Here is a 12,471-nt window from a genome sequence, read left to right on the forward strand (position 1 = left end):
TATCCAATCTGAAACAAAAACAACAAAATCTTCTCAAAAAGCAAATAGTAAAAAGTGGTTTGATTTGGACTGTAAACATTTTAGAAAAACGGTTAGAAACACAGGGAGCCAGACAACCAAGATGTACGCCTTCAGTACTGGGAGGTATCGATATACAATCAAAACTAAAAGGAAAATTATGTTAGACATCAGCTGAGTGTCCTTTGAATCAAACAACTTCTGAAGTGATTGGAACCACACTCTGAAGAATTTGCCATCCAGCCCAGAAAAACATAATTAATCAGTTACAAAGTCTAGAAACAGCAATCAAAGATAATCAAGATCCACTGGACTTCCCAATTACAGCAAAAGATAAATAAAGAACAGATAAAATCCAGGCCCTGCAGCCAAGAAAGGCTGTTGGTGCAGATGGTCTCCACAATGAAATGATTAAATATACTGACTGCAAGTTCAGGACAGCCATACTCAAGCTATTCAATATGGTCCTGAGTGTGGGCTATTCCCCTGACACCTGGACCCAAGGACTAATCCACCAATCTTTAAAAATGGCCATAAATATGACCCAAACGACTACAGAGGCATATGTGTAAACAGCAACCTATAGAGAAGACGTTTTGCTCTATCATCAACAACAAACTTCAACTCTTTCTAGTGAAAATTAAATCCTGAGAAAAAGTCAAATTGGCTTTCTTCTAAACCGCACATCAGATCATATCTACACCCTTGACACATGTGAATCAAAACAAATCAGAATTTTCTCCTGTTTTGTTCATTTTGAGAGAGCATTTGAGTCAGTTTGGCATGAAGGCCACTTGCTAAAAATATTGGAAAGTGGTATTGGAGGAAAACTTTCATAATCTGCAGTCAAAGTTGGAGCCAAAGGAACAAACGTATTCCTCCCAGGATCCCGGAGTCATGCAAGGTTGCAACCTCAGTCCCACCCTATTCAATATTTATAAACAAATGAATTAGCAAAAACTCTGCAGGACTCGGCAGCACCCAGCCAAACGCTTAACAACACACAGATCAAATGCCTCTTGCATGCCAATGATTTGGTCCTGCTATCCAATTCAAAAGAGGGACTTCAGCAGCTCCTAGATCAGCTTCACCGATTCTGTCAGACCTGGGCCTTGACAGTCAGCATCAAAAAGACCAGAACAATCATCTTCCAAAATAGATCCACGTGTCAGGGAAACAGACATAGTTTCTTATTGGGCTCCATGAAAATTGAACACGAGTACACATATCTAAGCTCTACTGGGAGCTTTAATCTGGCTGTGAATAACCGTAAAGATAAAGCAAGAATACATGCAATTAAAAAATTACCCGAGATCCACACTGAATTTTGTAAATCTATAGAAAAACTCCAAATAATGCATGCAAACTTAGCCAATTCCTCCTAATAATAAACATCCAAAGAAGAGCCATTACATTTTATGACCATATTAAAACAAGCAACCCCCATTCACTCCATTCCCAAGCCTATAGTTGCCAAGAGAGACTATAGAAGAGTCTGGGGTCTCAGTTTATTAACTAACGCCTACTACAACCAGAACAGCACTCAATCAACCAGGCCGAACCAAACTATAAAGAAACAAAAAAGAACAGTAGCCTATTAGGGGAATGCAACCAAAACACAAAGCAAATTGGAATGCTGTTTGGCTCTAAATAGAGATTGCATGGCAGATTATCTGAGCACAGTAAGTGATCCCAAACTGAGGAAGACAGTGACTATACAGTATGTACAGACTCAGTGAGCACAGCCTCTCAGTAGAAAAGGATAGACACAGACAGGCTGTGCACACTCAGATATAAGAACAGTCTTCTTCCCCCAAATTATCTCCAAACACAATGAATTTGACAGATTAATAGATCTTCAAAAACGTGGATACCTATTAGGAGAAGTACCGGATATATCACATTGGTAGTGAAATATGTGACTAACTGCCAGAATCTACAAAAAAAGATTGTATTCCCCTCTGCATGTTTTATTTTGCTTACTTCGCAGGTCCAACTGAATGTTTTATTGACCGCTCTATACCCTTTTTTATTGTAAATTGATGTGTTACCATTTCAGCGCTTTTACAATGTAAGAAATCTGTTATTATGCCAGTAACGCTGGCATAATAACAGAGAGAGAGAGAGAGAGAGGGAGAGAGAGAGAGAGAGAGAGAGAGAGAGAGAGAGAGAGAGAGAGAGAGAGAGAGAGAGATATCTTTCTACATCCTCAGGCCTTTATTGGAGACATTACCCTCCAGCAGATGGCAGTCTTTACAAAGTTATCATATTGCAAGCATCTGCATTGGATGAGTACTAGAAAGTAGCCTAAGCATTTATGGGGTAGAAATATCAGCATCCTTCAAACACTAAGACTGTATTTTTAAAGAAAGGTATTTATTCATTATTCATTATATCAGAGCTCTTTTCAAATGACCTACACGAATTTACCTATAGGCTGATAGGTCTCCTTATGAAAAATAAATATAGTAATCCTATAGAAGGATACTATACAAATATCACAACAAAAGTCCCTAATATTAATAAGAATTTCAGTGATACATTATGAGATAAAGAATATCATAAAGCACGATAAGGTCACTATAAACTCACTATAGTAGGCTATACTATAGACACGCTATAAGTCCCAATCAGAATATTGTAATTATTTTTCGTTAGGGTCAGAGGTCCCGGCCTTCTGTTCCTCTCGCTTTCATTTGTGCAGCCTGTAATCCAAAACTGGCAAACATCTGAGGGAAGATGACATTCAGTCTGCTGAGCATGTGGTTCCTGCATTGAAACATATGGCTTATAGCATCCCAGGACATGTCAATTCCTGGGGAACAGCTGTCAAATGTCAGATTAAAGCTGATTCCAATTGAGCAGAGAGGATTGTCAGTCACTGATGACTGGGAAACGGGTTTCCAGTACAGCCAACTACCCTTACGAAAAATCACTGTAATATTCCTGTAATATAGGGAATGTGGTAGTCAGCAGCGTTTTGTGACCTTATGGTAGTCTATTTTATGGTATTAATCTTATAATATTCCAATAGAGACGTATAGCTTTGCTGCGATATTTATATAGCATCCTTCTAAAATGCATTATAGGATTACTATTGTGTTTTTTCGTTAGAGAGCCGTTTTCATTTTTCTTACAGGTCTGAGCTACCCTCTTGAGGCTGTAGTGGGAAAAAACAAATACCTTTAATGTGAGATATCGATTCCTCTCTGCAGCCCTAGACTATGAAGGATATATAATAGCATATATAATAGGACCGTCAACATAGGACTCTTAATAGAATAACAACTTCGCTTTCATTGAAAACAGATGAATGCAAACCATGCAAAGTGGTATAGACTGTGGGGAAGGGTGAAACCGTGTGTCTTTTGTAAATAGAACCATAAAAAAAAAACATTTGAAGTAGGCTACATGCAGCTGGCAGAATGTGTGTGTGTGTGTGTGTGTGTGTGTTAAATAGTAAAGCATGGTTACGGGATGCAGATTGTAAGATAGATCTCTCTCTAACACAACAACAGCATCATTTCCCACCGTCTACCATTGCTGTGATCTGGGGGAGCCACAATTGAGCCTGCGGCAAGACAGACGGGTCGCCGGTCCAATGGTGCAACTCGATGACGCACGTCTCCACGGCGAGGGCCAATAGCGTCTGTCGGGAGGCGGGCCTTTCTCCCTGTATTCTGATTGAATCGGTCCAGTTTGTATTAGTTGGACGCACAGAGGATCAGGAAGAACGGGGAAATCTTTCACGGAACGCTGCAACTGTGGATACTGGCCATTCATCGCTCCGTGAAGGCAGATGCGGAATGATTGGAGCTGCAGCCGGTGCGCCAAACGGTCACGATTTTATTGTCTGCGATGCTTGAATCTTACTACTAGGCTGCATTTTCCAAGGATGCATCAGATAACTGCGCAGAGATGCCTCCGCTGAACATGGTCAAACAGGGCGTCTGTTACATTGATGAAGGCTTCTTCCTTTTTGTTTTGAACACAGGCCACCCACAGAATCACTGCAATGCCCGGAATGGACAACTTAAGTAGCCATCGTGTCCGTCTTTCCTATGAAGACCATTGCGCAGTGCAGTGAAAACGGGATATCGTGTTTTGGATTTCGAATGTGATATCCAATCGGTGGGGTCTGTATTACCTAATCAGTTGGTATTCAATTGGGTATCAACTCCCAGCATATAAATCCTATAGACCGTGTTGGTGCACCGTCAATGTAAGGAGCTTTCGCCAAGTGGTGAGAGCCACTCTGCGAGCTTACCGATGAGAGGCAAACAATACCATCAACCACTGAAGTTGACAGCGCCTTGGGAGAAGGATGCTGGCTTTGGGAGGAAGCTCAAAACCTACCGGAACCATACCAAGATAATAGCACAGCCTGGAATCGTGATGAAAGTCCTCCGCAGAAAGAGGATTGTGTTATTTATGGCCTATTTCTTACTGTTGGTCCTCACTATGCTGAACTTGGCTAACTATAAATGGACTAAGGAGCCACAGCAGTGTAATCACCAGATGAGGAGCACCACTTATCAAAGCAGATCTGATATCCGCTTCTTGTACAGGCCCTCTCTAGCTAAAAAGAGACAGCTTGTCTATGTTCTGACCACCTGGAGGTCAGGCTCCTCATTTTTTGGAGAGCTTTTTAACCAAAATCCTGAAGTGTTCTTCTTGTATGAGCCGATGTGGCACATCTGGCAGAAACTGTACCCAGGTGACGCCGTGTCTTTACAAGGGGCAGCCAGGGACATGCTCAGCTCCTTATACCGCTGTGATCTCTCTGTTTTCCAACTTTACAACAGCCCAGGGGGCAAGAACTTTACCTCCCTAGGACTCTTTGGGGCCACCCTCAATAAAGTGGTGTGCTCCTATCCCCTCTGCTCAGCCTACAGGAAAGAGGTGGTGGGGATGGTGGATGATAAGGTGTGTAAAAAGTGCCCCCCTCAAAGCCTTAGACTGTTGGAGGAGGAGTGCCTCAAATATAACACCATAGTCATTAAGGGGGTACGCATTCTGGACGTTAACGTGTTGGCCCCACTCATGGAGGACCCCTCCTTGGACTTAAAGGTGATACACCTGGTCAGAGACCCGCGGGCCGTGGCTAACTCCAGGATCAAATCCAGACACGGCCTGATAAGGGAGAATTTACAGGTGGTCCGGAGTAGGGACCCTAAACTTCGCCGGATACCTTTTGTGGACCCCAGTCACAAAGCCAACAAGAAGGACGGCTCAGACTACCACTCCATAGGAGCCATGGAGGTGATCTGTGACCGCACCTCCAGGACTTTGAGGACTGCCTTAAACCCACCCAGCTGGCTCAAGGGGAAGTACATGGCTGTGCGATATGAGGACCTGGTTGAGAACCCAGTTAAGACCTTGCGGAGCATCTACCGCTTCACCAATCTGACCGCCAACCATGACATCGAGTCGTTCGCTTTGAACATGACCAGTGGCTCCAGTTCCTCCTCTAAGCCGTTCATAGTGTCGTCCAGGAATGCCACACAAGCTGCTAGTGCATGGAGAACAGTGCTGAGCATTCAACAGATCAAACAAGTGGAGGACTACTGCCACCATTCCATGTCTGTGCTCGGGTACGAAAGAGTCAGAACAGCCGGAGAGGCTAAGGACTTAAGCAAATCATTACTGACTCACTCCAAACTGTGAAAATGTCCACACCACCAAAGACGTTTAATTTAATGTTCATTTTGCATCGAGTGCCGTTTCCTCTTATTGTGGAATTAAGCTTTACTTTAAATCAGTGTTGGGAGGAGCTCCACTGGCCACATTTGGAATGTATCTTTGTTTTCCTCAGTTGAATTGCAGTGGTATTTGAAGGGACCACTACTTTTGTACTGGAATACTGGATGTGTTTGACAATGCAAGGCCTATGAACAATGACTTGAATAGTGAAGCTGCAACTACAAAAAACAACTGTATAATTCATGTATCTTGTTATGATAACACTTCAAAGTGGATGTTTTGGGGTTATTTTTGAATGTTCAAAAACTGACAAAATATTTGTTTTTCCAGTCTCCATATTGTCTGTAAAAGTGAAAATAGTGGATGAAAGAAAAACAAAGAACAATTGATAAAAAAAAGCTCATTGTTAATGTTTATTTGTAAGATCTGGTTTGAGTCAGAGACAATCATTAAATTGGTTTGTTGATGTGCCATAGATAGAGGTGTGATGAGTAGGCTACATCAGAGCAGCAGTAGTTCTATTTCTAGAAAAAGGGATGTCTTGATTTTGTCACCAAATCATCATAGGATGATGTCACCCACTGTGGACAGTGTAAGCAGTCTGTTCTAAAATTTCAAATGTTTACAAGTGCTTGTTCTTATAAAACACACGATCTGGGAATATTGCATTGAGTAAAGTTTAAAGTTAACAAGACAATTTATGCATCTGTGTTGAAGAACTCACACCGCTGTGCAATATAAATTTCATATCAAAAATGTAATTACTAGACCAGTGGTTCTCAACCTTTTTGGTGCTGAGGCAAGCTTCCCAGGAAAAAAAACAAAACAAAACATCCCAAGGCATACCAGATTATTGACTGATTGAAGATGTCACACAAATCAGACAGGATAATCATACAGGAGGGCCAGCATGATGAGCTGCTGAACTTGGTCAGGATTGTAATAACTATAAATAAAAGTACAACTTTGATTTTGAGATACTGAAATTGAATTTTAATTAGGTACATTTAACACTTTTGTTCTTCACATGTACACAAGGCATACGTGAGTTCACTCCAACACACACAAATGTGCCTCTCCACACCATTTGACAACCATTGTGCTGGACTAATGTCATACATTACATTGTTGCCATTGCAGGGATCACATGTTTTCATCTCCATTGTAAGAGCCAGATTCACTGTATTAATGACTTGCTGGCCATAACTATTAGAGTCACTTATGAAGTGAAAGAGGCTAAACAATGCAGCTGGACAATGAGACGATGAGAACTTTGACCCCGTGGCAATTTTGCGACAACGCAACATAAAATACAGAGAAAATCCCAGAGAAATGTTTCCAATAGAGAAATACAATACTGATGGAAGTTGGGGGCAGAGTTACAGAGAAGTATTTGCGTTGTGGTGCTGAAAAGGTTGAATATCTCCTTGCGAGGACCCCATGATAAAAGGCTGTTGTCATTCAGTGCCTGCCTTTAGCATAGAACAGACCTGTAACAGTTGTGTTCAATGATCAGTGCATTGTATTTTTTGCAGCTACTGAGGGCTTAAATAGAGGAGCATTCCATAGATGCACCCATGCATTCACAACGTAAAATGAAAAGCCCTTACTTCAAGGACAATGGCTTTATTAATATGGGAAAAACAGTCTACATATTCACAAAGGCTAACCTTCACAAGATTGGATTTGTGCAGTACACAACACCCCGCTTCACTCAAGGGGAATGGGGCCCTGAGATTTATAATGATGCGCTGAGAAAGAAGCAAAGTGCAATCTATAATTATAGAAGTCAGTGCAAAACCTCACGTGCTAATAGTCTCTTTTCCAAATGCTGCTAATGCACTTTAGCATTTGGAAGTATTCTAGTACAGCATGAAATGCTAAATAAGATGTGGAAACGGGGGGCTAATAAATTCAACGGAATACATTTGAATCAATTAAAAGGATTGGAGAAAAAAAACAGTGCAGTAAATGTTTAATAAGGAGTGGAGGAAAAGCAAAGCAAAGTTGGCACAAAAATAGCATTTCAGCTGATTAAGGGAAATACTATTGAATTACAGTACATGTTCATGAACAGTTCTCCTAATGCTTGAAACTGCAGAACCCAGACCATGACGCTTATGTAACCAAGTAGCATGAAGCTGCTCCACTGACGGTGAATGGAAGTGTGACTTTGTGGATATGTTGAATTTTCACCAGGACTTCTGCACACAAATGAGTTTATACTGTGCTATCAATTCTGTCCAAATACACTGTACACTGATGAGAGCACACAGGTCTTGATTCTGGCTGTGGTGCGCAGTAGTCACTTTAACTTATACAGGCTTAACTCTCCTAGTGCAAGAGAAATTACATTTCAGTGCTGCAGTTTGCATTTCCTCCCAAAAGGCAAACAAAACAAAATAAACAAACATGATGAAAACATGATGGACAGAACGTCAGGAGCGGTGAGTGACCTTCTGGGGCCATCGTGGCTCTGGCTCCCAGGTGGCTCTCTGCCCTAGCCGTTGACCCCATTCAGTGTGGGAGGCAGGGCTCGCCTCGGGTCAGCATGGTCTGATAAGCCGGGGGCAGAGGTGACTCCCGGAGCCTCAGGCCTCCACAGCCTGAGCTGGACTGGTGCCAAGGCCCAGGTCTCCCTCCAGCAGGTCTTCCTGGTGCTCCGGCTCAGAGTTGCTCCCTGTGTCCCCCTGCAGGGTCTCTGCTCTCTCCAACTCACAGGAGGCGCCGCCTGCCTCAGTGTCCTGCAGCTGCTCCTGGTCCTGAATGGCAAATGGCATGTCTTATTTGATAACTGCCCATATGTAATATGTATTATCACTGCAATAGGATTTCATCAGCAGGAAGCTAGTCCAGTCATAAATACTATGTGTGCCACAAGCAATCAAAACTTTCTTCTATTTCTTTGGCAGTGCATGACATTGATTTTCTTAAGATATGCACAGTATGTAGTAGACTTCTGTTAGCATGAGGGAAGTCTTACCTCGCAGGCACGGGGGCTGCTGAACAGTCTGGCCAACAGCCCACAGCACAGTGGCAGTGAGCCGGTCAATGGAGGGCCGGAGTGTGTGAGCACTGGCTTTAGATATCTGTGACCTTGTTAAGGCATGGTAAGTGCGTTAGAGTCAATGACAGTGCAAGGGAGAGGGGGAATGATTTGTTTTTAGCCAAACCTGGCCTCAGGCCATGAGGCTCATAACTTTAATAATTTTAGTAGCGCCTAGGCACATCTCACAAGAGGCACATTTTGCGATTATGTGTGAAAATAAGCAATTGTAATGCTTCCCTGATATATTTTACAGGCTTCATAAAGATTCAGCAAATCAAGGTGTGGCATATTAGTTTTATTCGCTCAGCTAAGTGAGTTAGTTATGGGCTGGACCAAAAGCTTGTGGGAGAGTGTTTATTTTTTGACTGCAGATGGGAGCGGACAAACAGAGCTACCGCTGGGGAGCCGGAAGCCAGTGATCATGTTAGAAGGGATTGGTTAAAGTGAGTTATACTGTTCTGAAGAATAGCACACCTTCTGTCACCCCACATATGTGTCGAATACACATAAAGGGTTTAACTGCACATTCTTTTGTATGGAAAAGATATTTATATGAGAATAGGGAGAAGATATAACTATGGGATGCTATTTTACCCTGACATACCGTTAACAGATGTCTGTCCGAATTAGTACTCTCTTTAACGAGCCCAGTCAGTGGCACACTGATACAAAGATTATAATAGATATGCTAATGCAAGAAATAATATGAATTGGAAAAGGAGGTTGCGCTTCAACAATGGGATTCTCAGTGGAGTGCCAAAATCCAGAGCATGTTCCAAAAACTATGAAAGGTAGCACATCTCAAATTTCCAAGTCAAGGAGGACAAAATACTAGCATTTCACTCATTTATTGGCTCACATCACAATAGAAAAACGCTCTGAAGAAGGCTCTGTGCCGAAACGCGTAAGCATTTTTCTATTGTGATGTGAGCCAGTAAATAAGTGAAATGTTAGTATTTTGTCCTCCTTGACTTGGAAATTTGAGATGTGCTACCTTTCATAGTTTTTGGAGCAAGAAATAATGTCAGTCACCAGAGTAGCTTTTTTAGTACACAAGCAAAAGAGACAAATAAGAAATACAAGAGAAACCTCCTCACTTCCACCAGGCACAGCAGTGTGATAGCTGGAACAATGACACAGCCTTTTTTCAAATTTCACTGACATCTCATTGCACTGAATCCACCTACTGTACTGCTGAAACAATAACAAACTTCTATGCAGTTACATTTAGCATATTGTTCCCATTGTAAGGCCATTGTCAGCTTACTGTCAAGTCCCAATGTTCTCTTTTTCGTGATGATTCTTCCATGAAGAATGCCAGTGACATCATGGCTTTCTGATTTACACAACATACTGCAGAGAGTTGGATATTAGTCATGCAAGCTTTGGGCACTCGGACAATTTTTGTTCCAGATCGCTAGACACTTAATATATTTAATATACATGTACCAGCTTTTTGCTGCTGGTTGGTTTTTACCAGTTAAAGAAAACACTCCCAAATTTAATCATGTCACAACAAAGACTTTCCAGGAGGGAGTGGGGGGGAATGAGGTGGTAAGAGCAGAACAGCAGAAGAAAAAATAATTTACCGGTGAAAAAACAGGTATAGAGCGAAGAGTTATCTTGCTTCAGGCCAGAAGGGTCAGCCGTCGCTTTATATCCTATTGTTGAGACCAGTAGTGAGGTTCAAAATGAATTATGCAATCTTTTTGTGCTAAGTGTAAGGCTTAGTGTCAACATGCTGTAGTATTGAAGTATAGCTCTCATCAGTGTTGAGAGCGGGTGTGGAGCGGAGGCAGGTGGTTCAGGGACACCAGAAGTCACTGCTGAGGGCCTAATTCAACTAAACATCTGCGATGGGAGATGCCCACTTGATAACCCAATTGATTGATTGATTGATTATATTCAACAATTCCATTTAAAAAGCAGAGAACAGCATGTAAAACAAAGAATATCACGACAATGACACAATAAAGCCCTAAGGCGTATTTCCAACACTGTGGTTCTTTAAATGATGCACCTGCTGTCACCCACATCCTGTTAACTAACATCCAAGCCAGGCTTCTACATACAGTAGGTGCTCACCCAGCTATCACAACAGAGAGTTACATCAGATCCTGTGTATTGGTGACTGATTGCAATGCACTGGACTATCCTTTGTGTGGTGTCCTCTCCATGAGAAACCCTTAAGAAAAATCACAGTACAAGGGCTTTAGGTTTGAGAGAAAAGGTTCCGATTAACAACTGTGCTTCCAAATCTATTCATGCTCTGCTCAGCTTGTGCCGAGGATGAAGACAAAACAATGCTTCACCAATGCTATCACTTTTGGACAAAAGCAGCCTTTGTACCTCAGTACATTACCTTGTAATGAATAATGTGGGACTTTGGGGCGGCACAGACGAATACAATCCCCTGGCATATGTACAAAAAAACAAGGAGCAGAGAAAATGATCTAATATTTTATTTGGTGCCATTTCTTACATTCTTGTGCTGTTATCAGCAACATGCAAGGGGTGGGAATTATGGGCAACCATTCTGCCAGCTAACAGGATTTATTTATAAATGTCTCAAATGAGGGACAGAGGGAGAGGGAGAAGAGGGAGGGGGAGAGGGAGGTAAGAAGAGGGGGAATAATGACTTCCTTGGGACCCGCAGGAGTGAGTTGCCTGGGCGTTCTCGGCGGCGCGGCGTCCTTCTGTTCTACGCTGGCACAATGCTAGACAGCGATGGTAATTATAACTGCCAGAGCCACTTTCTGCTGCATGATGGTGTCAGGTTGTGTGACTGACTGAGTGTGTGTGTGTGTGTGTGTGGAAAAAGGTGATGAGTTGGAGTGTGGGGGTAGTAGCCCAACTGCTGCTTCAGCCACCTTCATAGCAATCATCATTCCTTCCCCGTCCTACACGTCACCTTTTCCTCACCTCTCTTACACAACACATGCACACACACACACACACACACACACACACACACACACTCACACACACACACACACACCTTACTAGACAATCAGAAGCCCACTGCACATACAAAACAAAATGTCAGCAGAACATATTTAAAGTCCCCATGAAATGAACTCCCATTACTTTTACTTTCTGGAAAACAGAGTATGGTGACCTCATGCTGCACTATAGGCATAAATATAAATTTCTAACCAATAAAACCATCAGATTTTTGAACAATCCCACCCCTCCGCACCCCTCCCATCAATTAAACTGCCCAAAACTCTCTTCCTGACTCATATTCCATTGGTTTAGACTCTTGAATGATCCCTAGCATCCTGTTTCAACAGGAAATGCCTCAAATCAAGGAAGTAAAGATGCCATTTCATGGGGTCTTTAAAACAGGGTGCCGTCTCCCTCTAACTGTGTTTTTGGACCATCATGGCACATTATACAATACCATAAAAATGGGTAATACCCTGAGATTAATCTCTCAAGTCAAGACATGGACTCATCCAGAGACCCAGCCAACCGTATAATACAGCCACCCCAGGTCTCGAAAAACATGGGTGGCCTCGGGGATGGCAGAGTCAAAACAAAAACATCAGTTGCCAGCCCTGAAACCACAGTCTGTAAACCACTTCACCTGGGAAGATCAAACAGGCTTTGATGTCTGTCAAAATCAATGCTTAGAGCAAAACATTCATTCTAATGAGCCTTAAATCCAGGCTGACAGGGAAACAGTTAAGGAAGCAGCA

At 42.4% G+C, this 12,471-nt stretch overlaps 2 protein-coding genes across 2 annotated transcripts in view; one reads left to right on the forward strand and one right to left on the reverse strand.

Annotated features, from left to right (window-relative positions):
• Positions 1-3,741: 3,741 nt before the first annotated feature.
• Positions 3,742-6,701, forward strand: chst2b (carbohydrate (N-acetylglucosamine-6-O) sulfotransferase 2b). The gene has a single exon (XM_071922421.2). It carries the CDS (start codon positions 4,288-4,290, stop codon positions 5,683-5,685), a length of 1,398 nt encoding a protein of 465 aa, XP_071778522.1. The 5' UTR covers positions 3,742-4,287; the 3' UTR covers positions 5,686-6,701.
• Positions 6,638-12,471, reverse strand: part of LOC139929492 (sodium/hydrogen exchanger 9-like) — a 64,339-nt gene continuing 58,505 nt past the window's right edge. The window contains exons 15-16 of the mRNA XM_071922396.2: positions 8,705-8,810; positions 6,638-8,483 (exon numbers count right to left, since the gene is read on the reverse strand). Coding sequence (XP_071778497.2) covers positions 8,313-8,483; positions 8,705-8,810 — 277 coding nt within the window. The 3' untranslated portion in view covers positions 6,638-8,312. The remainder of the gene's footprint in view (positions 8,484-8,704; positions 8,811-12,471) is intronic.

This window comes from Centroberyx gerrardi, chromosome 22, assembly GCF_048128805.1.
Source record: "Centroberyx gerrardi isolate f3 chromosome 22, fCenGer3.hap1.cur.20231027, whole genome shotgun sequence".
NCBI classification, from domain to species: domain Eukaryota; kingdom Metazoa; phylum Chordata; class Actinopteri; order Beryciformes; family Berycidae; genus Centroberyx; species Centroberyx gerrardi.